The sequence below is a fragment of the Trichosurus vulpecula genome, chromosome 5, assembly GCF_011100635.1.
Source record: "Trichosurus vulpecula isolate mTriVul1 chromosome 5, mTriVul1.pri, whole genome shotgun sequence".
Lineage (NCBI taxonomy): Eukaryota > Metazoa > Chordata > Mammalia > Diprotodontia > Phalangeridae > Trichosurus > Trichosurus vulpecula.
The window spans coordinates 23,427,040-23,454,501 of NC_050577.1; the positions used below are offsets into that span (position 1 = coordinate 23,427,040).

Below are 27,462 nucleotides of genomic sequence, written 5' to 3' on the forward strand. Positions count from 1 at the left end.
GTGAAGGCTCATGGAACTGGAGCCTGGCTAAAGGTCAATAGTCAACAACAATAGGTAACATTTGAATTGTGCTTTAAGATTTGCAAAGTGCTTAAAATATTACCTCATGTTTTAGCACTCCTAACAGCCTAAGCACCAGAGGCAGCATTTGAACTTGGAGCCTTTGACACCAGAGCGAATGTTTTCCCCTGCACCACACCAGCCTTCCCCATTTTAAGATCCCTGTTCTAGGATGTTGCTTTTGTTATTCTTTAAGTTCTAGTCACACATTGAAACCACCTTTTAGGGGATAAAGCCCCAAAGATCATAAAACCTGAACTTCAACCAGTGACATATACAACGTCAAAGTCTCTCATTGTGTTAGCTTGAAAAAAAGAAATGAATTCAAAATGAGGCTTAAGGAAACCATTTCGGCTGTCTGGCTCCCCATGTCTAGTCCAACTAGTCTTAAGTCCTCACTTCCTGTCAAGTAAGTTGGCCTATCCCAATACACACTCACCATGCTACCGTCCAGGCGTGCCTCAGAAATTGGATTTCTACGGTCAAATATTCTGCTTCTATTCACTCATTCACTTCCCTATCAGCATGCCTTGTTTTATGCCAGAAAGCAGACCATAGCCTTACTTTAGTTAGAAGAGCCATACGAGGGGCTCACCTGCTGCCCAAATTAGGTTTATTGGTGGGGAGGGATCATAGACTGAGTGCTAGAAGGAGACCTAGGGGCCACTGAGTTCACCCTGAGGGTACGTTTCACTGTGTGGCCATGGCTAATAACAATTATAATAACAAAAGCATTTGTTAGCGCTCTAAGGTTTGCAAAGCACTTTACAAATATCTCCCTTAATCCTCACAACAAACCTGGGAGGTTGCGTACTGTGTGTGGTTTGTCCTCTGTTCTTAAAGAGGACTGTGGCATCAGGAAGATGATGCCATTCACATATGAGTGAATTGGATTTAAGTGAAGGAGAGCTGTGCAAAGCGACCAGCCTCACTTTCTCCTCTGGAGCCATTCAGGTTCAGTGGCTAGATATCGATCAGAATACCTGAAGATGGCCCAGAACAACTGGAGATGCAGCAGGTAGGTGTTATCATTATTCCTACTGTATGGATAGGAAATGTGGCAGTGAGAAAAAGTGACTAGACCAAGAAATGTCTGAGGCAGGTTTTGAACTCAGGTCTTCTTCATTCCTGGTCCAGCACTCTACCACATCACCTAGTAGAAATTTTATCTTTAAATATTAAATTTCCTTAAATGACAAATGCTGGAGGGGCTATGGAAAAGCAGGCATACCAGTGCCCTGTTGGTAGAGTTGTGAATTGGTCCAACCCTTCTAGGGAGCAATATGGAACCATGCCCAGAAAATGACTAACTATGCAACCGATTCGATGTAGCTGTATTAATACTGGGTCTATACTGGAAGGAGATTAAAAGAAGAAAAGGACCCGTGTGTACAAAAATATTGGTAGCAACTCTTTTCCTAGTAGCCCCAAATTGTAACGAAGGGGGTTTCCTCCTATTGGGGAACAGTTAAACAATTTATGGTATAAGAATATAATGAAATTTTATTGTGTTATATTAAATGATGAATTGGAGTCTCAGGGCACACTTGCATCCATGAATTCTATGATGCAAAGATAGGTGACCCAGGCTAGAAGAACAATTTAAACAATGGTCACAACATAACAAAGAAAAACAACATTGAAGGACTTGTAAACTCTGGTCAATGTGATGCCCTGCCACGGACCCAAAGGCCTGAAGATGTAAGATCTACCCTCTGCTAGAAAGATAAAGGGCCCTAAAGTGCAGAGTGAGACATACATTTCGGGACATGGCCAATGAGAGAATTTAACTGACTATGAATATTTGTAAGAGGGCTTTGTTTCTAGTTTTTTTAATTGTTCAATGGGGGAGGGCGTGGGAGAGAAGAATAGTGAGTGCTTGCAAAAATAAATAAATTTTTAAAAGACTTCCTTGACATTTGGTACACTATAATCAAGTCTTTAAATTTCCTCAAAAAACGCAGCCACCTAAAACACCATAGAAACAGAGAGCAGGTGCTCTGATGAGCTTCTGGAGCTTCAAACTCCAAAACTGCTGGAGAAATAGCTAATGTTTTCATTTTACTCTGAAGAGACACCACCTTGCTATTCCTAGCTTGTACTGAGTCAAAGCCAAGGGATGACAGGTGGACAGTTGGTGTGTTCCCCTGGCCCCATTGCAATGTTAAGAGAAGCACAGGAAGGCTTCCTGACCTTTGGGTAGACTCTCTGTGGCAAAGCTAATGGAAGTGCAGGATGGGCAGCCCGGGATGGGTTGAGATCTGCTTTGTTGAAGAAAACATCCCCAAAGGTGAGCTCAGAGAGCATTGGAGTGTTTGAGTAGGAAAGGCAGGGCGGCATAATGGAATGGCCACGGGATTTGGACTCAAATCCCAGCTCTGCCGCAGACTGTGTGACCTTAGGGAAATCAATTAATCTCTGTTTGCCTCAGTTTCCTCAACTGTAAAGTGGAGGCAGCAACAGTATCTCCCTTGAATGGCTGAGGATCAAATGAGGTAACTGTAAAAAACCCTTAGTGCAGGTAGAAGACACTATGTAAATGTTTATTCTTTCCCCTCCCTGGGTCTCATTTTCTTCATCTCTAAAATGAGGGGATTGGACTCAAAGACCTCTAGGCTTCCTTCTAACTCTAAATTTACGAGTCTATTAAGTACTGATGTAGGCCAGTCACCTGACACCTCTGGGTCTCAGTTTCCTCATTTGTAAAATGGGAAGGGGGAAGGAACACTGGAAGCAAGGAGACCAATTAGCCCTGAAACCTAGGCTCTTAGCACTAACAACCTCGCAGGGCAGAAATCTGCTTGGACGCTAGTAAAAGTGTTTGCCAAATAAACTGAGAGCCCAGAGCTCTAAGTTGAGGTTGGTCAATTATTTTTAAGCACCTTGGCATTTAAACAGTGAATATAATAGTTAATCCTCTCTTCCTTAAGGCATTTACAAGATTCTCGAAGAAACAGTGGGGCTTCCCTTTCCCTTTTCAGCAGGAGCCATAGAATGCTTTAAAATAACAACAGTAGGCTTTGTGAATGATGCAGACATCCCGCTAGCTCCCCACTCCACCAGAATGTGTTGAATGATAGAAATGACTAACTTTGTGAGTAATGTATTAATCACCTTTGAGATCTTGGAAGATTCTCCATGCTTTTTGCCTCAGAAGACGATTTCATTCAAGCTTCCTTATTCAAGGTCCAATTCAGCGCCCATCTCTCCTAGGGAGCCTTAATGGAAGGCTCTGGCTCTGTCAAAACCACACACGACATATCGTTCGACCCTCTAAATCGTCTCCTGAACCCGATGAAATGATAGTCTCCTGGAAGGCAGGGACCATGGTTCACTATGAAGCTCCATGAGCTCTGTGGTCCTGGGCAAGCCTCATTCCACCTTTGAGACCCACCTTAATAGGAAGGTCAGGAAGAAAATACTTTGTAAACCTTAATGAACTATAGAAAGTTGCTACAAATCATTGCTATGATTTGCGCTGGTTCCTGGGACCCCACACAGAGCAGCAGGAGGGATGGTGAAGTAGGCCCCCCTTCCTCATACATAAAATTCAAACTTCTATTCAGTATTTCATGTTGTTCACAATCTGGCTCCAGCTTCTCCTTCTGGACTGATTTCACATTACCCTCCCTCACATATTCTCACCTCCACTCAAACTAGCTGTTACCTGGACATTTCTGGAATGTTCTATAACCCATCTAGTCCCACCCTCTCCTTTGAAAGATAGGGAAATTCAGGCCCAGTTTAAGCGACTTGCCCAAGGTCACTGAAAGCAGAAGCAAGTGTTGTCATCTTACTTTGAGATGTGGAACACAACAGTCAGAAGTATTGAAGGTGGTGACCACAGTCATGAGCTATGAAGGGATACATGGCAGGACAGCTCAGGCTGTAACATCTGACCTATGAGGAACATCAAGGAGAACTGGAGCAAAGGATGCTATCAGAGAAATGTGTGAAAGGAAGAGGAGATAGACTGGTCATGTGGCAAGGCTGAGGGAAGGTGGGCAGACCAAGAGATCCACTGGTATCCTTGTGACAACAGGAGAAACTGAGGAAGGCCTCTACCATGGTGGCAGGAGCTCATGGGAGGCAGAGAGGAGAGCTGCCTGGGATGGGCAAGTAACCACTTGCATCACTGGAAGGCACATTCACGTGGAGGGGATCATGGGTCCATTTGAGCATCTGAGTTGGGCTCAAAACTCATTCTATCAGGATTTGGGGTAATTATCCCTGCTTGGGACTGGGAGTTCGAGACAATGACAGGCTCTGTGGGAGGCAAAGGCACACCCTTCTTGACTGCAGACAATCAGAGGCCAAGGCATGTTGAAATTCAATTCAAACTGGCAAACATTTATTAAGCATCAATTCTGAAACAACCAGAGCACTTCTGATGTGGTTTGAGGAAGTCACAAGATCCTGAACGACTCTATGGGGTGCTGGGACTGAGAAGTTTGGAGAGAAATAGACAGTGGGTCTTCTACCCTGGCCAGGGAGAAGCGTACCCAGAACAGACGATAGGGACCCCACAGATGACATGGGCAGACTTGGTAAGGAAAGGGCCCCAGGCAAGAAGAGGCCAACCACTCAAAACTGAACCTCCCAGCAGCCAAATTCCCAGCTTTTCTTTCCTAAATGATGCTCTCTCTAGATCTGCTCAGATAGTAGACTGCTTTGTTTTCTACTGTGACTGGCCTCAGGTCTGGAGATTAGAGAGAGGTGATAGACAAATGGACAGGCAGGTATGGGCAAGAAAAGCTACTGTCCCCTCAGTGGAGCATGAGCTTAATGTGGAATGAAGAAAAGGACCACAGAGCCTGGACTGGCTGCTCATTCCTAGACTGGGGCTGTTCCTTTACAGGTTTATCCCTTAATTAGTATCTTCCTTGCTCTGACTGCACACATTCCAATGTTCTTCTCACCTCCCTTTGATTTCCCAAGTAGGAAAGTATCCTGGGGTGGGACTGGCAGACAACACACACTCATGTGTGCCAATATTATTCAGCTGTTTTTGTCACCGGGTCACAGATCAAGAGGCATTGGAGAGACCTGTAGGTTATCTTGTCAGCTTCCTCATTTTCAAGCTGAGGAAGTTTGGCCTAAAGTGAGGAAGGGGCTGGGCCCAAGGTCACATGAGCACTAAGTGGCCAGGAGGAGATTTAAAGCTGGGTTTTTTGACTCCAAATCTCTCACTTGTTACCCTGTGTTATTTCATTGTTTTTCCAGCTGCCATGATAATGCCATCTTAGGTTTGATTGGCACTTGGCTATTGTCCAGCCACCTCAATGTCCATGTTGACCCTTGTATCAAGCCTGTGAGGTAAGCAGAGCCCATGTGGTTATTCCCATTCTGCAGACTCAGGATTAGAATTTCTTTTGACAACTCATCTAGTGACCACTTTAACATGATGTTCTTTGGACGAGGCGAGGAGGCGATTGTCCTAAGGTCTGATCCATGCTAGAAAGAATGCTGGATCTGGAGTCAAAGGACCCTGGGTTCAAACCTCAGCTTGGCTATTATTACCTGTGGACTTGTTACCTTGGACAAGCTACTTATGCTGTCTGTGCCTCATAAAATGAGGTGTATGGACTAGATGAGCTCCAAGGTCCCTCCAGCTCTAATGCTATGATTCTATGACCAGGATGCCTCATCATGGCTTAGCGTTGAGGTTCCAGAGCTGCAGAACTGAGATCCCAAACCCAGAATACCCTGGAGGTCTCACCCCCACGATCAACTGATCCCCCATCACCAAAGGCCACATTTCCTGCTCAAAGCAGCCACTCCTAGGTGTATTTTACTGGGAGGGAAGAGAACACATTCTCTGAGCTTGGACTTTTCCTAAAAGAGGATGCAAACGTTACACATTTATGCAAATGAGGTGCTACCTGAACTCATGGAAAGAGTCCAGGAGGCTTCCTTACCGAACGAGTTTACCCAGGCAGGCAGCAACTCTTGGGTAAGAGAGGGGGCAGGGACATGTAGGAAGAGCCAGTGGAGAGAGAGAGGGAGATGGGAGAGAGAGAGAGAGACAGAGACAGAGAGACAGAGAGAGAGACACAGAGAGAGAGAGAGAGAGAGAGACACAGAGAGAGAGAGAGAGAGAGAGAGAGAGAGACAGAGACAGAGAGAGACAGAGAAAGCGAGACAAAGAGGAGAGAGACAGAGAGAGACTGGGAGAGAGAGAGACAGGGAGACAGAGATACAGAGACAGATACAGAGAAGAGAAACTATGTATGTGACAGAGTATGTGTGTGAAAGAGAAGAGAGAGAATGTATGTGGTATATGTGTATGAGAGAGTGTGTATAAGAGAGCATGTATGAGGGAGAGTATGTGTGTGTGAGTGAGTGAGAGAGGAGAGCTTGTGTGTGTATATATCTGTGAAGGAGTGTGTATGTGAGAAAGTGTATGTATGTGTGTGTGTAAGAGAGAGAAGAGTGTGGGGATGAGAGAAGGGAGTGTGTGTATGTGAGAGAGAGAAAGAGTGTATGAAAGTGTGTGTGTATGTGTGTGTGATAGAGGAGAGAATGTGTGTGTGTGTATGTGTGAGAGAAAAGTAGAATGTGTGTATAAGAAACTGTATGTGTGTGAGGGAATGTGTGAAAGAAAAAGAAAAGAGAGAGTATATGTGTGAGAGTGTGTACGTAAGTGTGTGTGGACTATGTAGGAGAAAGTGTGTATGTATGTGTGGGGAGTGTGAGAGAGAGAGAGAGAGAGAGAGAGAGAGAGATGAAAAGTAAAAACTACAATCATTATTACTATTTTTCTCTTAAAATTTAGCATTAAGATATTGATACTGTTAATAAACTATTGAATATTAACAGCATTAAGATATTGATACTGTTAATAAAATATTGAACATTAACAAAATAGTTTTCATTGTTGATGTTCAGTTGTGTCTGACTCTTCGTGACTCCGTTGGGGTTTTCTTGGTGAAGATACTGGAGTGGTTTGCCATTTTACAAATGAGGAAGCTGAGGCAAACAGGGGTAAGTGACTTGCCCAGGATCACACAGATAGTAGGTGCCTGAGGCCAGACTTGAACTCAAGAGGATTAGTCTTCCTGACTCCAGGTCCGGGATTCTAATCACCGTGCCACCTTTCTCCCTTGTTTATAAATCACAGGACCATAGATTAAGACTGAAGAGGACCAAAGAAACCATCCAGTTCAAACCCCTTATTTTATAAGTGAGGAAACTGAGACCCAGAAAGGGAACATGACAAACCAATCGATCATCAACAAGCATTTATTAAGCAGCTACGATGAGCCATCTGTAAAATGGGAATATTTGAAGCCCAGTCCTCAGTTATCTCATCTGTAAAATGAGGAGTTGATCGAGGTGGCTTCTAAGGCTCTCTCAATTCTAGATCAAGGGTCCTGGAAGTCACGTAACCACCCTGGGCCTCAATGTCTTCATCTCTAAAAGGAAGAGCCTGTGTCCTAGACGGCCTCAAAGGTGTCTTCCAGCTCTAGACTCCAAATCCAGAACCGTCCCACTGCCTCTATGATGACAAGCTTGTAAAATAGGAAATATGCGTTCATCAACTCTGCTGGGAGAAACCTTCTCTGAAAGTATTTACCAGTCAAATCGAGACGCTCCTTCTAAAAACCAGGTTGTTGCTGGCCAAACCAATAGGGGAACACAGTCTATTCTACTAGAATTATGACTAGAATGATCCTAGTTAGAATTGTGAATTGATGCAATCCTTCTCCACCTTAATCTGGCCACAGTGCAGTAAATTATGAAACCGACCAGCCTTTGCCCCAGAGATCCAACTGCTAGGAAGCAACTAAAAGGGAAGAAAGACCTAGCTATGCGAGAAGACTCACAAATCATTCGTTGTAATAGTGGAAAGCCAGAAGCAAACTTAATGCTTAGCGGGGATAGAATGGCTAAACAAGGTGTGGCTTATGAATGTAACAACTCTAGGAAACAATATATAAGAAGAAAATGCAGACATATGGAGGTGTGGGGAACAAAGAACATGGAACTAAATGCACAATTCATTCACTGACAGCTGTGGAAGTGCTGTGGAGGGACTGGTGAAGGAGGCTCCTGAGAGCAGGCGTAATATACCCTGCCTGGTGTTGACCCATGTGGAGGCTTCCAGAATATAGGATAGAGGAGCCTCCCCTTCCACCTCAGAGCAGGCGAATGCGCCCTCTCGTTCCTGTCCTTTTACTGCATGGTGATGATTTTAATTGGCTGAGGAATCAGACCTGAGTGTGCCTCTAAAAGGAGGAGAGGACAATCTCTCCTCTTTCCTGGCTTGGAAGAATTGCTGTGGACCTCTGTGTGGGAGAGGTATCAGCCCTCTCTCTTTTCTACCTTGACGCCATGTGGCCATGAATGCATGACACCTCTGTTTCTTTTGTCTCTTGTGTTTATTCGTTCCTGATAATAGGTGCCCTCATATTTACCATGTCATACATGACCTTAGAGCTTGGAAGAGATCAAAGAAGTCACCAGAGATGTGGCAACTAGAGCCTACAGATGAATCTTCTGGTGACTACGGCAAGCAGTTAGAACAGCAGCTGAGAAATCTGCTGACCTTGCCTATTAAGAAGCCAGTTCAGCTCCTCAAGGGTGGTGGTGGGGGCGGGGGGGTTGTGACTTTACCACACTCAAGAAAGAACTTGGTGGAGACACAGAAAAGGGACTTCCAGGAAAACTGGAAAACAGTTGGTCAAAACAGAGATTTAGGCTGGCTTCTTTTATTGTATAACACAATAAATTCCAAATAAGTAAGCAAACTTATTCCCCAAACTTGTACTCCAGCTCTCACCCTGGACTTCTGATTGGTGAAAATTTGCCATATCTAGCCTAACCCAGACCTACCACATATACCTCATCCGACACAGAATAAGCACTAAATAAATGCGTCTTCATTCATTCAATTACTCATTCATTAAATATAAAAAGTAAGCCCATCCTCCCAAAATGGAAGAGAATGGGGGTTTATATCTTTTAAAACCCTAGAGGAAAAATTAATAAGCACACATGAGATAAGAGGTTATAAAAGTCAAAATAGATGCTACAATATGAAATTTAACTTTTTGCATGAACAAAATCATGTATATAGAATAAAAAAAGTCATGGATTGAGAGGGGGAATCTTTGTATCAAATACTCAGTGGTATTAATATCTTAACATAGTTTGTCCCCAAAGAAATGAGAAAATGCCACTCAGTCTTTTTTGCAGAGGTGGAAGACTGTCAGATTCAGCTAATGTGTTGGTTAGTTTGCCACAATGCTCTTTTTTCCCCTCTTTCTTTTTTATTCTTTATTAAAAGAGATAGCTTTCCGGACAGGGGAGAAAGGAAGAATGTAGTTGGCAACAAATGTGATAAAAAACCAAAAGATATCAATACAAATTTAAAAAACAAAAAAAATAGAGCATACATCCTTGCTTTCTATTAGCAAATGGTAAACGACAAATCTGTAAGTTAACTTGTGCTATCAGTCCTATTTCCGGTGGCTTTGCTTAACTGTTTTTTAATAGGAGGGTATTATTATGAAGAGGTTGTTTGTTGGGAAGTTATTGATTTGTCATTTTTAGATTCCAGAGTTCCTAGATGTTGGTGGAGAATTTGTGGAGCATGGCTGCAGAAGACTTTTCTATCAGGCTAGTTGGCATTGTGAGCACCATCATTGGATGCCTGTATTTCTTGCTAGGGTGGTTCTGGGGTTCCAGAATAATTTCCTTCTCCTAGAAAGGAATAATGGAAACCACTCTCAGCCAGAAAACAGCAACAAACCTTGACGGAGACAGGAGAGGTCAAGGTTGTTGTTGCTTTATCCTTCATTTTCGAAGAGGACCAATGACATCATGGGGTGATGTCTTGACTCCCGCATGAAACTCTGTTTTACTTAAATCCAAATCCAACAGGTAAGGCAAAAGAAGGAGAAACTTCTCAGAGGAAGAGGCTGCAACTGGAGAAGCCAAGCCACCAAGGTGACCTTAATAACAGGCATCCTTAACATTGTCTCTTAAAAAGAACCCAGGGCAGATTGCACGCCCATCTTGGGGAGGGAGGAGGGAAGGAAAATTGAACACTCAAAAGCTTATGGAAGTGAATGTTGAAAACTAAAAATAAATAAATTAATTTTGAAAAAAGGACCCAGAGGTCCCACCAGAGATGCAAACCAAGATGCCATGCCTATTGCATGCTCAAGTACTTTTCACCCATAATCTACAAGCAATGCATCCCAAGAGACATTTGTACAGAGTTTTAAATTCTTCAAAGCGTTTTACATAGGTGATCTCATTTAATTCTCACAATAGCTCTGCCAGGTAAGCGCTACAGATATTAATATCCCCATTTTACTGAGGAGGGGACTTTGGCTAAGAAAGTTTACTTGCCCTGTTCAGGGTCACCTAGATCTGAGGTAGAGTTTGATTCCAAGGGAGGCATTTTGTTCACGATGACATGCTGACAAATACAATCAGATCTTATGCTTCTGCCCAACTCAGTCCACTGTGTGACTGTGACAACGTGGTCTACTCAAGGACTGAGAACGAGCTGGGTGCCCATCAGTCAATCAGTCAGTTGGCAAACTATGTGCCAGGCACTGTGCTAAGTGCTGGGGATACAGAAAAAGGCAAAAAAAGCAATCCTTGCTCTTCTTCACATTACACAGAAGGTATGAGCCACAAATCAGATGGAAAGGTCCCTCAGTTCTTAGGGAGCAGCAGCAAAGCAAATGGTAAACACAGTTTCTTTACTGCCATTTCCACTAATGAAAACATATCAGTTTCTGAGGTTGAGGCATTTGAGGTAGTTTCCTTGGCTGGGAAATGGGAACGATACCTGAACCATTTACCTCGTGGGTTATTGTAAAGAAAGTGCTCCCAGCCTAGAAGCTATCATTGGTATACTTTGCTCTCTCTCCTTCAAAGACAGATAGCAGCTACTAAAGGCCATGCTTGCTTTCATCACAGGGGAGGTGGTAAGTAAGCAGCATGAGACGGGTGGAGCCTTGCATTCCTGGGGCGAGCCCTGCAAACCTAATCCCTCATTTGTAATCCCTGGGATCCACTAAGAAAATGCTGACATAGGCAGGACTCAGGATTCAGGGCTCATGGCCATCCTGGTAGGATGGAGAAGCAAGAGCAAGTCAATCTTGTGACTTTCCCACTGACATCTACATATAGGTGAAATCACATGTAAATAAAGAGCAAAGGCAACCCTGACCATCGAAGGGGGACCTAATCAGAGGGTCACAGATTTAGAGCTGGATAGGACCTAGTCCAATAGGGTGGCAAGGAGGCACTATGTCTAGAGTTAGGAAGACCCAAGTTCAAATCTGGCCTCAGACACTTACTGTGTGACCCTGAGCAAGTCACGTAACTGTTTGCCTCAGTTTCCTCATCTGTCAAACGAGTTGGAGAAGGAAATGGCAAACCACTCCAGTACCTCTGCCAAGAAAACCCCAAATGGGGTTACAAAGAGTCAGACATGACTAAACAACAACAAATGACTTAGTCCATTAGAGGAAGAAACCAAGATCCAGAGAAATGATAAGACTCAGAATCATAGATCTAGAGGCCATCCAGTCCAGAGGTGTCAAGCATGGAACCAGATTAAAAAGTCACTGGGAAATATTTAACAAAATTAGTGAAAACACATGTAGATGTAGATGTAGATGACGATGACATTACATTTTTAAACTATGTTGCTCTGCAGCTGCAGGGACACTTACTATGGATTAATGGCTCTGTTTCTATTTAAGCTTGACACCATGGAGTTCACCTCCTTAATTTTACAGAATGAGAAACTGAGGGCCAGAGAGATCATAACATCACAGATTTCTAGTTGGAAGGAACCTGGAGGTCGCCTAGTCCAAAACCTTCATTTTGCAGAGTGAAAAACAAGGTTCAGAAAGCCCAATTGCCTTGCCCAGGGTCACATACCTACTAAGCAGCAGATCTGGGTTTGACCAGGGAAGCTGAAGAGAGCACAGGAACAAGGGAGGGCAAGGGAGGCAGGGCTACTTCTCATCCAATGACAAGGCACAGTGAAGCCCCAAGCTGTTATTGTGTATACAGAGGCTGCAGGAGCCTCCTTCTAGAATTACAGGATTTCAGAGACCATCCTGTGCCCTCCCACACCAGCCCAGAGAACAGGCTGGCCAGCCTCTTGCTGGCAGGAGTCTTAAGCATTTTTTTCCAATGAGCCACAACAATTGACGTTTGGATCACACGTTAAGGCTCACAAAACACTTTACTCACATCATCTTGTTTGGGTCTCAAAACAACCCTCAGAGGTGGGTGCCCTGAGTAGTCAGCATCCTCATAAGGGGACACTAGGTAATACGATAAGGAAATGGAGTCTCAGAGAAGTTAAGTGATTCGGCCGGGGTCACACAGCTAGTAAGTGTCAGGAGTGAAATTCGAACCCAGGTCTTAGGCCTCTCTTCACTATATCACACTGCTTTCTCAAGACCTATCAAGCTTCCTGGGCTCCAGAACTATGATCTGACATCTCCTGTTACTTTACTCAGCGTCAGCTTTCTCCTCTTAAAAATGAGGGGACATTGGGAGAGCAAGGAATAGTTTACCTGTCAGATTTATGGGAAAGGAAAGAATTCACGACCCAACGAGAGATAGAGAACATTACAAAATGCAAAATGGATAATTTTGATGATGTTAAATTGAAAAGTTTTTGTATAAACAAAGCCAATGCTACAAAGATTAGGAGAAAAGCAGAAAACTGGGAGAAAATCTTCACAACCAGTGTCTCTAATACAAAGGCCTCATATCTAAAATACACAGGGAACTGAGTCAAATTTATAGGAATGCAAGTCATTCCTCAATTGAGAATATGAACAGGCAGCTTTCAGAGGAAGAAATTAAAGATATTTATAGGCATATCAAAAATGCTCTAAATCACTATTGATTAGAGAAATGCAAATCAAAACAACTCTTAGGTACCACATCTCTCCTGTCAGACTGGCAAACATGACAAAACAGGAAAATGATAAATGCTAGAGAGTATGTGGACAAATGGGAACACTGTTACATTGATGGTGGAGTTGTGAATGGATACGGCCATTCTGGAGAGCAATTTGGAACTATGCCCAAAGGGCTATAAAAATGTGCATACCCTTTGACCCAGCAATACCACTTCTAGGGCTGTATTCCAAAGAGATCACAGAAGCAGGAAAGGGGCCCATATGTACAAAAATATTTATAGCAGTTCTTTTTGTGGTAGCAAAGAATTGGAAATCAAGGGGATGTCCATCAATTGGGGAATGGCTGAACAAGTTGTGGTATATGAATGTAATGGAATACTATCGTGCTATAAGAAATGGTGAAGATATGGACTTCACAATAACATGGAAAGACCTACATAATCCGATGCTCAGTGAGGGGAGTAGAACCAGGAGAACACTGTACACAACCACAGTCATATTGCTTCTGGGGTGACTAACTTTGATAGACTTGGCTCTCAACAACACAAGGTTCAAAGACAGCTCCAAAGGACTCATGATGGAAAGAGCTATCTATATCCAGAGAAAGAACTACAGAGTCTGAATGCAGATTGAGGCAAACTATTTGCTCTCTCTTTTTTTTCTTTTTTCTCTTTTTTTGGGGGTTTTGCTTCTTCTTTCTCATGATTCATTCCATTGGTCATAATTCTTCTTTACAACTTGACTATTACGTAAATAAGTTTAATGCCAAAGTATATGTAGAACATATATCAGATTCCATACGGTCTTGGATGGAGGGGGGAGGGGAAGGAGGGAAAGAAAATTTGGAACTCAAAAACTTGTGGAATTGAGTGCTGTAAAGTAAAAATAATAAATCTAATTAAAATACCAAAAATAAAAAAGAGGGGATAGACTAGACAGTAGCCTTTTGAAATTCCTTCCCTGGAGTCAGGAAGACCTGAGTTCAAATTTGCATTCAGACACTTACTAGCTGAATGACCTTGGGTAAGCCACTTAAACTCTGTCTGCCCTCAGTTTCCTTAACTATAAAAAGGGGATAATAATAGCACCTACCTCACAAGGTTGTGAAGATAATATTTGTAAAGTGTTTAGTGCCTGGCATGCAGTAGGTGCTGCATAAATGTTTATTCCATTCCCCTTTCCCCTTTTAGTTCTAGATCTAGGATCCTAAGTCTCATCACCCCCTGGGTCTCAGTCTCCTGCTCTGTAAAGTGAGAAAGTTGGATGTCATCTGCCAGGTCCCATCCAGTCTACATCTGATGCCACATAGAGATGGGGTTTGCACCAGTCAAGCGTATGCTCTTGCAGGTTCTATCCCACTGGCAAAGTTGTTAGTATGTGTCCAGTGACCGAGCAGTGACAGCTGCCTGTCGTCCAAGGGCCAAGGAGAAGCTCCTGACCAGGGGCTACAAGGGATAAACTTTTCTGCCTCTGGCGAGTCTCCCTAAGTTGGAGAAGGGTTGTTATCAGTGTGAGTGAGGGGAGTGGCTACCTACTCATGAAATCCCAGACCCTGACAACACTGCTGTCCGTGCCCGTGAGGAGCCCTCCCTTTTCAGGCTCCCACCCCAAGAGAAGCCCACCCCAGGGCCACCAGCTGCACTCTTCAAAACACTTTACTATTACTCGCTTTCCTCTGCACAAGCCGTAGCTCTCCAGTGGAGTCTAAGTTCTCTGAGGGCTGCGGCCACTTGGAGTCTGCCTTTCTATCCCCAGCACTAAGCACAGTCAGTGCTTGGTATACAGATGGAGCATAATGTTTGTTGAACATTGAGCAAATTGGTTGAATTGAACCACCCCGGGAAGTTGGCAAAGCAGTTAGTTCCATTGCTAGTTTGCAGACAAGAAAAAGTGCCTTGTTAAAAGTCATCCTGGGCACTGGGGAAGAGATAAAGATAGGGAAGACCCTGTCTTCACAGTGCTTAATAAAGGCTTGTTGACTGACTAGAGGACCTTATAATCCAGCAGTATGAGTCTATAAGAGAACTGGGAGAGAAAGTTTTATTTTTACTGTTAATAACCCCCATCATCCACAAAGTAGCAGAGAGTCTAGGGGCCAATCTAGCCAGCCATTCACTTATTCTATATTTGCTAATGACTCACTATATACAAGAAAGTGGCCAAGAGGAAACTTTACATTTCCTTATCTTTCTAACTTATGCTTATAATGAAACAAGACGGCCTCCTCCAGAAAGTCATTCCTGATTAACCCTCCCCTGCTCTGGCCACTTTCATATACTATACAGCACATACACTGGGAGCCATTTGTACTTGCTGACATTACTATGTATGAATTAAGTCACTGTGGTTTTGCTCCTGTTTATTTTTCTGCCCCTCCCTGAAAGCACTGACGAGCTCTTCGATTTATTTGGCATCTGCCATTCCTCACAATCCTCCACACAAAGCAGACGCCTAAGAAGTTTTGACTACCAGGCAACGCTTTTAACACCTGCCTAAAAAAAAAAAATCTGGATTCCCAGACTCTCAACCCCTCAATACCATAATGTCGGTTAAGTAAACAAAGCAAAACTCAAGTTGAAATAGTGGATGGCGATCTGGAAGGGCCGTTGGAAATCATCTAGGAGGATCATCAAATTTTTTCAGATGAGGAAACCGAGGCCCAGAGACTAAGTGACTTATCCAAGGTCCCAAAGTAGCAGTGCTGGAATGGAAGACGAAGCCTACTCACCCCAGACCTGCTGCTTTTTCCACGACCCCACACAGCCAAGCAAACGGGACTTTCTCCTCTCCTTGGTGACACTTCCACGATTCTGAACCATGGCGTGCTAATCACAAGGTACCGAATTAGCCCTTTTATTACCCCCAAATCACCACATCTTCCCTAGAGAACCGGGAGTCCTTCCTGTCCAGGTGAATTCTTGTCTAAGTTTGGTTCTTGTCAGTATCCTGGGCAAAGAAGGAACCCAACAGCCAGATTCGTGAAAGGAGTCACAAGTTCTAGCCTCTGGGGTAGTGCTCAAGGATTTGAGAGCCTCTCTGTCTCCTTCCCTCCGGGCCCCCCCTCCCCTCCGCCCCAGGCCAGGAGCTGCTGGGGGCCACCGATCATACTGTATGTCTGATAGGTAACATTTATGTACCCAGTGAGTTAAGGTCTACAAAGCGCTTTACATGTATTATCTGAGCTGGTTCAATCCCACCTCCACAAAGAGGGAAGTGGGGCTCAGAGAGGGGAGGGGACTTGAGCAGGGTCACACAGGTGCTAAGCCAAGTTCTCTGAACCCAAATCCAGGGCTCTCCCTTGATCTTAGCCCACCCCGAACGGTCGCCAAAGTTAGAGAGGTGAGCTTGAGTTCAGCTTTCCCTTTCACACCTCCTTAAGTCACTCCTCTTTCAGAGAGGGAGGATAGAGAGAAAGAGAGAGAGAATTTAAGTAGGGTCCCGGAAAGCCCTCCCCCCTCACACCCCAAGGCGCGCGCGCTCACACACACACACACACACACACACAGTCCTTTCTTCAGCCCCTGGGGGGGCTGGCCTCTACTCTCCCCCGAGCCCACCCCCGCGGCCGTCCCACACTCACGATCTCGGCCACGATGAGGATTCCGGGCAGGGTGCGCAGGAACTCCTTGTCGTAAGCGAAGCTGCTGCTGCTGGTGGAGAAGTTTTCAGTGAAGGAGCTGGCGGTGGTGGTGACCGTGTGCGAGCGGGAGCGCTGCGGTTCCTCCATCTTCAGCGTGTCCGGCGCCCCCAGCTCCGGCTTTGGCCACCCCCCTCGCTCTGCGCACCGGGAGAGCGGGAGGCCGGCCCAGCGTCCCAGGGACCGGCACCGCGGGCCTGGAGGGAGGCTTCGGCCGGGGAGGAAGATCAGCAGCAGCAGGAGGAGCAGCAGGAGAAGAAGGAGAAAGAGAAGTGGGAGGAGGAGGAGGAGGAGGAGAAGGAGAAGGAGGAGGAGGAGGAGGAGGAAGGGAGGGAGGGCGGGAGGAGGAAGGGATCTGAGCCCCACGGGGAGGTGGGGACCCAGGAGTGTCCGCCGGGTCGCGCCAGCCAGCCAGCCCCCAGCTCGAGGGGCGGGAAGGGGGCGGGAAGGGGGAGGGGGCCAGCCCAGGCCCGCCCCGCGGGGGAGCCGGCAGGCAGCCTGGCCTGGCGGCCGCCCGGTCACCTGTTACTGGGGAGAGCGCCCAGGTGCGGGGGAGGAGCTGCGCTAACCTGCAGCGGCTGGCCGCCCCGACTGATAGACCGACGGACTGACTGCTGGACGCTGCACGCAGCTGCTGAGGGGGTGGGGGCTGCGCTCGCCTTCCTTCCCGCCCCCCAGCTCCAAGGAGCTCCCTTACCAAACTTTTCTCGGGAGGGCTCCACTGGTGGCTTTATAAGGCTCGTTCCCCGCGCTTATTTCCACCCGAAGCAGGGAGAATCGGAGGATCAGAGGTTTAGACTCGACTTTATAGGTCAGCTCCCCGCTGACCAGCACCCCGCTCCCCCCCCCCCCCCCATTTTACAGACCAGGAAGGTGAGGCCCGGAAGTGACTTGCCTAAGATCACATAGGCAGTCACCAACAGAAGTCCCATCTGAATCCAGGTCCTCTGACCTTAGAGATGCTTTCTATTGAACCAGTATAGTAAGAGCTGCGAGGTCCCTCGAGAGCGAGTTTTACATCTGGGGAAACTGAGGCCCAGGGACAATAGACAAAAAGTCTATAGCAGAGCTAAAACTCAGATCCTGGAATTTAGAGGGTTCTGGCACCTTAGCAACCCATTTTACCTACGAGGAAACTGAGTCTCAGCGAGAGAAAGAAATGATTTAGGATTGTAAGACCCAAAGCAGGAAGGGAGCCCTGGCACTGGGAGAAATCTGGAGGCCCAGATGCCAGCTCTGGAGCTGTCCCTTAGTGAGCCTCAGTAGACACAGTGCCCCCTGTGCTCCCCACCTCCCAACATAGTCATGAGGATCAAATGAGGTTTCAGTCCCTGAAGAGCTTTGCAGACGTTAAAGTGGTATTTCAGCATCAGCTGTTTAATTATTTGGTCCTTAGATCTGGGATTCGAACTCTGGTCCTCTGATGGGTATCATGGGTGACAAAGTCAAAGAATCGTAGATTTGAAGTTGGAAGGGACTTTAGAGGCTATCTGGTTTAGTCTCCCCTTTAATGAAATGACTTGTCTAAGGTCACACAGGTAGGAAGCAACAGGGTTCATTGTAGATAAGGAGGCACAAAGTGTGTGCAAGTTACACAGGGGAGGGGGACATCGGATCCCTGCCTGGTAGATGGCCCCTGGAGCAGTGACTCCCAGAGCTCCAATGGAGGAAGAGGGGCTAGGGCAGGGGTGGGGAACCTAGGGCCTCGAGGCCCTCTGGGGACCCTCTAGGTCCTCAAGTGTGGATTCAGTCAAAGGACCGCACTTGAGGACCTAGGGCGCCTCGAGGCAGCAGGTTCCCCACCCCTGGGCTGGAGAGAGGACCCCCAAACCAATCCCCAGACTCTTCGGAATAGCTCCTCGCACCTCGTTAGTTAGCTGTCTTCCCTGTTCTGGCCTGAGAGGCAGGTGTGCGGTTGGGGAGAGCGATCACCCAGCCTCTCACTGGCAGCCCCACCCCCACCCCCATTGGTCAGTCCAATCATTTCCTGCCCCTCCCATCAGAAACAATATAAGGAACTTATTTAATCTCTTTCCTCTTGCAGCAATGGACTTCCAAGGGATGTCTTTGTAGCCCTCCCGGTCATTCTACTAAACCCTGTCACAACAGCCTACTATTATTAGCCTTAGAGTTTACAAAGCTTAGATAGATGATAGCCTTTGAAACTGACAGCAGCCCTGTGGATCTGGTCACATATTATTCGCATTCTTCAGATGAGGAAATGAAGGCTCAAGATTGAGAAAAGTGCCTTGTAAATGTCAGTTTTGGTTTGTTTAACAGCGATAATAATAACGTTATTTTCCTAAGGTCACATTAGCAAGTCCGTGTCAGAGCCAAAATTCTAAGTCGAATCTTCCACCGATTTGGAGTGCAGCACTACTTTTACTTATCTGGGCCAGAACACTCAGAAACACCAAGAATGATTTGATGAAAGTGATGGGGAAATTCAGAAGCTGCTATATGAAAAACAAGAACTTCACAGGGTTTACCAGCGGAGTAGTTCATCTCTCTCGAGGAAGGTGGCTTTTAACTCCTGTTAAAAGTAAAATGCAAGTGAAACTTAGAGAGATGCAGGATTCTTGGCTCAGCAAGAAGGCAAAGGAAATTCAGTTTTACACTAATAAGTAATGCTTTTATGGGCACTTTTATGATTCCCTGAAGGCTATTTATAGGCCAAAGAACTATCGTGCATCTCAATTACTCAGTGCTGTTGGAGACACAGTGATTAGTGATCAGCGCATGATCCTAGAGAGATGGGCTGAACACTTCCATGGTGTTCTCAACAGACTGTCATCAATTAATGCCGAAGCCATTGACGATTTACCTCAGGTTGAAGTCAATCACTCTCTAACTGACCTTCCAGCTGAAGAAGAGGTTTTGAATGCCGTTAGGCTCCTCTCATGTGGCCAAGCACCTGAGAAGTTCTTTAATATTGTACACCACTTCCATGAAGGCATGCTTGCGGGGGTTCTGGATAATGGATGATGCTCTCGAGCTTTCCTAGTCACCAGTGGAGTGAAGCAGGGCTGTGTATTTGCTCTCGTGCTTTTTAGCATGATATTTTTAGTGTTGTTGTCAGACACCTTCAACAAGGGTGAAAACAGCATCGAGGTCAGCTACCACACTGGTGGTAAACTATTTAACTTGAAAAGGGTACAAGCCAAGGCTGAAGTGGAGGGAGAGTTGGTGCTTGGCTTTTTGTTCTCAGATTATGCACTTGATGCAGCCTCTGAGGTTGAGCTTCAAGAGTATGGATGGATAATCTCCTGTTTGTGCTCATTTTAACCTAACAATGAACACCAAGAAAACATAGGTTCTCCGCTAACGAGCCCCCGCCGTCCACAAATGGAACCATCACTTACAGCACATGGAGAGATTTTGAATCCCGTGGATAAGTTAACTTACCTTGGCAGTACACTTTCCGGGGATGTACACAGACATGATGAGGCTGACATACGCATTGCTAGAACTAGCTCAGGGTTCGAGAGGTTCTGAGGGAAGAGGTGCTAGGTTGCCTGATCAAGCTGAACATCTACAGAGCCCTTGTGCTGACCTCATTGTTGTATCCCTGTGAAATCTGCACAGTTTGCCAGCGCCGTGCCAGGAAACGGAATCACTTCCATCTGAATTGTCTTAGGAAGATGCTGAAGATCACCTGGCAGGAGAAGGTACCAGACACTGAGGTCCTTTCTCAAGCCAAACTGCCAAACATCCAGATTCTACTGCAGAGAGCCCAACTCCAATGGACTGGCTGAGTTGTTTGAATGCCAAACATAGGTTTGCCTAAAAGACTATTTTGTGGAGAACTCACTCAAGGCAAGAGCTCACATGGAGGTCAGAAGAAGTGATACAAGAACATTCTCCAGGCCTTTCTGAAGAACTTTGGGATCGATTGTAAGACATCGGAGATACTGGCACAGGACTGCCCAGCATGGTGTACCCTCATCAAAGAAGGCAGTCTGTGAACAAAGCAGAATGAGATATGCAAACTTAGAGATGTCTCCACCCCAAATGTTCATGTGGACTCTTTGTGCCTGACCTGTGGTAAAGCCTTCAGACTCATATTTGTCTAATCAGCCACAGCTGGACACTGTAACTTGGCTCCAGCATCATGGTGTCACTTTGATCCTCTTTCAGAATGAAGGACAACAACCAGCCAGTTATTAACACCCTCCCCAAATTACTTGCTGTTTACTTATTCTTTACTGTAAATTTACTATGTATTAATCTATGTCCTTTTTTGTTTTCTCCTAATAGAACAGGAGCTCCCTGAGGGAGGGTATTCTTTTGTGGTTTTTGCCTTTCTATTATCAGTACCTAGCACAATATTGGGTATTGAATAAATGAATGAGGATGTCCTCCTCAGATCCATGACCCTTTCAATCTTGCCAATTTATTGAATGAAATTTTTCTTCATCTTTTTTCCAGTGGAGGATCTAAAAAAAACTTTCCAAGTTTCACTAATTCAGAATGTCAGTTCTTTTTTCCCCTTCTTTCTCCACTTTGTTTATTGGGATAATAAAAGGGATGTGTGGACTTAGTGCCACTGGGCTTGGGCTCCATTTGCCCACACTTAGGCTCTGCATCTAGGTGCCCTTGAGCAAAGGCAGAGTGTAAAGTAGCTGGGCCAGCCCAAAGGACCCTAGGAATTTCTTTTCAGGCATAAGCCACACAGAGGCAGGTTTAAGGATGACAAAAGGGGAAGTGCCTGCCTAACCCTTACCACTATCCCCAGGTGGGATGAGTGACTTTCCTTCCTAGAGGTCTTTTTTTTTTTGAGCGGGGCAATTGGGTTAAGTGACTTGCCCAAGGTCACACAGCTAGTACATGTGTCAAGTGTCTGAGGCCAGATCTGAACTCAGGTCCTCCTGACTCCAGGGCCAGTGCTCTACTCACTGCGCCACCAAGCTGCCCCACCTAGAGGTCTTTAATAAGCACGGGCTGGGCAATCACTTATTGGGGGCATTGTGGAGAGGATTCTCTTCCAGGTTTGGTTGGGACTTGATGGTCTTCTGGGGTTCCTTCCAGCTTGGAGAATTTGTGATTCTGTGAACCCATACCTAAATAGAAAACAGGATGAGAGGCAGGATTGTGCAGGGATGAAAACTCTGGATTTGGAGCCAAAGAATCAGAATTGTTGTCACTTATTGCTTGTGGGAGCTTGGGCAAGTCTCTTTCTCAGTCTCAGTTTCTTCATCTGTAAAGTGAGAGGATAGCCCAAGGTCCTTTCCAGCTTGGAATCTAGGATCTCCTGTGATTTTTTTGGTGTAACACACCTGACAACCAGACCCCTTCCTTCCTTTCCAGCCCTCCCCTCCACCTAGCCTTCAGATCCAGCTACACAGACTGACTCGCTGTTCCTGAATATGACGCTCTGTCTCCCATCTCCAAGACTTTGCATTGGCTGTCTCCCATGCCTGGAATGCCCTCCCTGGCTTCCTTCAAGACTCAGCGAAATCCCACTGTTTGTAGGAAGCACTTTCCAGTCTCCTCTCCTCAACTTCCACCCGCTAAGTGCCTGCCCTCTGAGGTAACTTCCACTCTTCCACCCTCTATCTTGTATGTACATAGTTGTATGTTGTTTGTTGTCTCTCCCAATGTGGGTTTCCTGAGGACAGGGGCTGTTTTTGCCTTTCCTTGTATCCTTGGTGATTAGCAACAAACGCCTGTTGACTGACTGTCAAGTAGTCATATAGTTTTTGCTTGGGAACTTCTAGGGAGGTAAAAGTTTTCCCTCCACTGGAGGGCTTCAAATAAAAGCTGGATGACTCAGCTTGCCTGCTCTGTCTTAGAGGGGATTCTTGGTCAGATAGAGATTGAAGCAGATGACTTGTGATCTGTGATTATCTGTTCCCAAATGGCCCCTCCCTGCCTCTCCTGCCAGCTCCTCACCATTATCTCTGTGGACATGTCAGCACCTTTGGCTTCCATACATCTTCCCCTAACCACCTGAAACTCTAGCCACTACAATTAGCTGCTAGAAGAATGTTTCCAGCTCAATGGACTCCTCTGAAGATGAGAAGCTTTCCATGCCTTTGAAAACATCCCAGTTCTTCATTTTAACCCAATGCTCTCAACTGCATGCCTGCAGACAGACGGGAGAGTTTCTGGCTGACGCAAACAAAACTGCTGTGGCCAGAAGCTTGCTCTTCAATTGGCCAAATGTTCAAGGCCAGGAGAGAGCAAGAAAACCAAATTATTCTGAACCCAATTTTAATAATGCCTCCTTGAGATTTATGTGGCCACCCTAATGCTTCAGAGAGGTGCTAACTTGGAACTCCTCCTCTTTCCCTTTTTTTTAAAAGGAAAATTTAGAGAGAAGTAATACCTGCTGCAAGGTCTTTAATACCTCACCAAGGGAATAGAACCTAGGTCTCACTGCTATTGATTAAAGAAATAGCATGGACTCTGGGAGTTTATTCAGAAACTCCTCGATCAGGCTGGCCAAGCTTTGGGTTGCCAAATAAGAGAAGAATTTAATAAATACATAGAAGAAAATAAAAACGAATTTAAAAGGGGATGTAAACAAGGCAATGTTGTTACTACCTTCTTAAGTTTAACATACTACTTAAAAATCCTAATGTATATGTAACAAGTTCATTCACAATCCTCTTTTTTTGGTCTTTTCTTTCATGTTTTTTTGGGGGGGAGGGACGGGGGTGGGTGCGGAGAGAATCTGGGTTAAGTGACTTGTCCAGGGTCACACAACTAGTGTCTAAGGACACATTTGAACTTAGGTCCTTCTGACTCCAGGACTGGTTCTCTATGCGCCATGGCGCCACCTAGCAGCCTCTTTTTTTGTCTTTTCAAATGTTTCTGTTTATTGGTGATTGGATCATAGGGTTGATAATGAGAGTGGGGGAGAGTTGACAGCCTGGCAGCATGAGTCCTTACCCCATTTTATGTCATGGCTTCCTCCCAGAGTCTGTAGAAGCCCACGGACCACTTTTCAGAAGGATGTTTTTAAATGCATAAAATAAAATACAGAGGATTATAAAGTAAACCAATTAGAGTGAAAGATAGTGATTGAGATGTTTAAAAAAAAGTTTGTGAACTTGAGGTTAAGACCCCCGGTGTAATGGAAAAAGCATTGGTTCTGGAGTCCAAAGAAGGGTTCAATCTAATATTACTTGTAGGATTTCAGGCAAGTCAAGCCCACTGTGCCTCAGTTTCCTCATCCATAAAATGAGGGGGTTGAACTTTGGCCTCTAAGGTCACTTCTTGCTCTAATCTATGAGCCTATAATCATATATATATACACAGAGGTAGAGATAAAGACGAAAAGAGAAACAGAGACAAGCAGAGATAGAGGCACAGAAAGTTGGTGATAAGAAGGAAAATTAAAAATAAGAGGAGAAAATTCCCCTGCTCTCGGGCTGGCTTTGGGACACTTTCTCAACGGAATCAAAGGGCTACCCAATCTGGCAAGTGACCTGGAAGGTACCTAAGCCTATTTTCCCCTTCCTCAGAGAGAAGACTGGAGAGTATCCAAGGACATCCGAGGACACAAGGCAAGGATGTCAGAGAACAGAGACATTGAAGGAAATGCTGCTGGAGTGGCCGGAAAGAAACTGAGTAAACATGGTGAGGCATCTCCCCTGCAGCTGGAGCAGACAGAAGGGGAGTTGGGAGATGCGTTCAGAGGCCCAGCTCAGGCAGGGAGTCAGTTAAAAGGGCATCTTGATGAATTCAAGTCATGGAGCTCCAGATGAGCTGCTTTCCAGGGTACTGAAAGAATCAACTGAGCCATTGTCAAAAGTCCTTGAAAGATCCTGGAGAATGGGAGAAATGCCACGGGATTTGGGGAAGGGTGAATGTTGGACTGATTTCTAAGAAGAGATAGGGGAGCTTGGAACTATCCAGGCCAATGACCCTGACTTCCCTTTGGGACCAGATTCTAGAACTTGTCCATAAAGAGACACATCTAGCGGGGAAATGGTTATTACCACAAGTCTTTGCTGATGAAAATAGATCCCACCAGATTAGGAAGTTACTTGAGACACAGACAGCTCAAGTCACACCCCTACTCAGTATCCAAGGCAGAATTTTCATGATCTCCCTATTTTCAAGGTCTCCCTAATTCCAAACCCAACACTCTAACCACCAGGTACCACTGCTTATCTTTTTTTTTAGACTACTTCTAAACTGAAAGCCTCAGGTAGTAGATAATGTACCAGTTATGCTCCAAAAAGTCACAGAATTATGCATACCTTTTGACTCACAAATGCAAGGATCAAAAAAAGAGGAAGAGGACCCATGGGTACAAAAATATTTCTAGCAGTATCTCAAAACTGGAAACTAAGGGGGTGCCCACTTATTGGGGAATGGCTTAACAAACTGTGGTAATATGAATGTGAGGGAATGTTATTGTTCCATAAAAGTTGTGATGAAATGGACCATTTCAGAGGAAGCTGGGAAGATTTGTATGAACTGATACAGAGTAAAGGGGCAGAACCAGGGAGACCATTCCTACAATGAAAACGTTATAAAGAAAAACAATTTTGAAGACTTTAGAACTCTGATCAATGCTATGATAAACCATGAATCCAGAAGACTGAAGATGAAACATGTCACCACCTCCAGTAAGAGAGGAAAAAGCAGAATGAACCACACATTTTTGGACAAGACTAATGTGGAATATTATTCTGCTGGTCAATGTGTATTTGTTATGAGGATTTTCTTTTGTTTTTGTTTTTTTTTTTTTGGAGGGGGGAGAGGCAGGGCAATTGGGATTAAGTGACTTGCCCAAGGTCACACAGCTAGTAAGTATGTCAAGTGTCTGAGGCCGGGTTTGAACTCAAGTCCTCCTGAACCAGGGCCGGTGCTCTACTCACTGAAGATTTTCTTTTTATTGTTCCATTGGGGATCAGAGGTTAGTGGGAGGAACAGATAATAAATACTTGTAGAAAATCTTTAATGAATTTTTAAAAGAGAAGCTTTTGGACTGGGAGTCAGGAGACCCAAACTCTGGTCCTTGGGTCAGCCACTAAACTTATTATGTGACCTTAAGCAAATCTCTTCCCTTTTCTGGACCTCACCTTCTTTTTCTGAAACAAAAAAAGTGGCTGGCCATCACGGAGGCCAAGTGAGTTGATTAAAAGCAAACACTGGAGACTCATTTAGCCAGTCTGGATTGTACCTGCTCTGTTGACTCATCTCATTAAGTATACTTGAGAAATAAAGGATTGTTCACTCAGGAGAACTCCACTTGAACTCTCACATTCCCTCTCCTCCTACCTTCTCCATAGGTCTGAGCCCCCAGTGGAGGGTGGGTGCCTGGCCCTCATCTCTTCAGTAAATATCTCACCTCTGAGCTTGCTGCTGCCAATGCTTTTCCATGCATCTACATGAAGCTCTGCCTCATCACTTCCCCACCCCCAGTTACTACTGTCTTCCTTACAAGATTATCTCTACACATTTGTATTTACTTTTCAGTGAGTGTGTTGCTTCTCTCCAGTATAATGGAAGACAGTTTCTAGCTGTGTGACCCTGGGCAAATCATTTAACTTCTTTTGGCCTCAGTTTCCCTATCTGTAAAGTGGAGGTAACAGTAATATCTGCCTCCTGGAGTTGTGGGGCTCAGATGAGATATTTGGAAAGCACTTTGCAAGCCTGAAAGTGCTGTATAAATATTTGATGATGATTCTCCAAAGGACAAGTCAATGACCACAAGCATTTATTAATCACCTACTATGTGCCAGCCACTGTGGTAAGTTATGGGAATAAAAAGAAAGGCAAAGAAAGTTCCTGCTCTCAAAGGAGGCTCATGATCCAATGAACAGGGACAATTTCATTTTTGCTTCCGTATACCTAGCATTGAGCACAGTGCCTGAAGCCTAGCTCCTTGAATACTGGTTGATTGATCCTTCCTTATTCCTCCCTTCTCTCTCTTTTGGTCTTGTACCTCTTGTCCAGGACTGCCTCTAGCCTTCCAGAGTAACAATAAGGTAGTGATGCCTTAGTTTTCCCCAATGAGCCTCTCTTAGGCTATTTTTCTCCAACTCCTTGGCTATTTCCTCCAGTCCCAATGGGTTTTATTAGAAGCACTATATGGGGGAATTCCCAAGTCTATAACTCCAGGCTTAAATCTTTCTCCTAAACGGGAAGCCACATATTATCAAATGTCCACTGAACATTGCCCCCTGGATGTCTTAACATCTGAAACTCAACACATTCAGAACAAAATTCATTTTCTTGTTCCCAAACCAATTCTGCCTCCAACAAAGTAGAAGCTAAGAAAGCTATCTCTTCCAAGATGCTAGATTTGGAATCAGAGGATCTGGGTTTGAATTCCAGTACCACTTACTATTTATGTGACCTTGGGTAAGTCATTTCAACTCTGTGGGCTGTCATTTCCATATCTGTAAAATCAAGGGATTGGACTAGGTAACCTCTAAGCTTCCTTCTCTCTGTAAACTTATGATTCTCCCTTTACTGTGTAAGAAGGGGGTGCCTGGATGAGATTCATCTAAAGTTGGAAGTCTGGAGAGAACACAAGAAGAGACATAGAAAACGGAGGAGAAAGCCTTCAGATGCAAAGTAGACATCCAGAAAGAGGTGGAGCTGCTTGTGCAAAACCTGTGTCAAAGTTCTTGCCTTCTCAAAGAGCAGGGAGGGGAGGGAGAGACTTTGGAACCCAAAAATTATTTTAAAATGTTGGAAATTGTTTTTACATGTAATCGAGCAAAAAAGAAGGAAGGAAGGAAGAGAAAGAAAAGAAAGAAAAAGAAAGACAGAAAGATAGAAAAAAGAAAGAAAGGAAGGAAGTGTTTTGGGGATCAAGATGGGCTCCTAGCACTTATTCAACCAAGTGCCCTTGAAGAGTGTGGCCTTTGTTTCCTTTGATTAATTCAG

The 27,462-nt window shown here is 45.0% G+C and overlaps 1 protein-coding gene across 1 annotated transcript in view; it reads right to left on the reverse strand.

Moving 5' to 3' along the window:
• Positions 1-16,875, reverse strand: part of CMTM8 (CKLF like MARVEL transmembrane domain containing 8) — a 60,914-nt gene extending 44,039 nt beyond the window's left edge. The window contains exon 1 of the mRNA XM_036758701.1: positions 16,552-16,875. Within this exon, the coding sequence (XP_036614596.1) occupies positions 16,552-16,698 (147 nt within the window). The 5' untranslated portion in view covers positions 16,699-16,875. The remainder of the gene's footprint in view (positions 1-16,551) is intronic.
• Between the last annotated feature and the right edge of the window lie 10,587 nt (positions 16,876-27,462).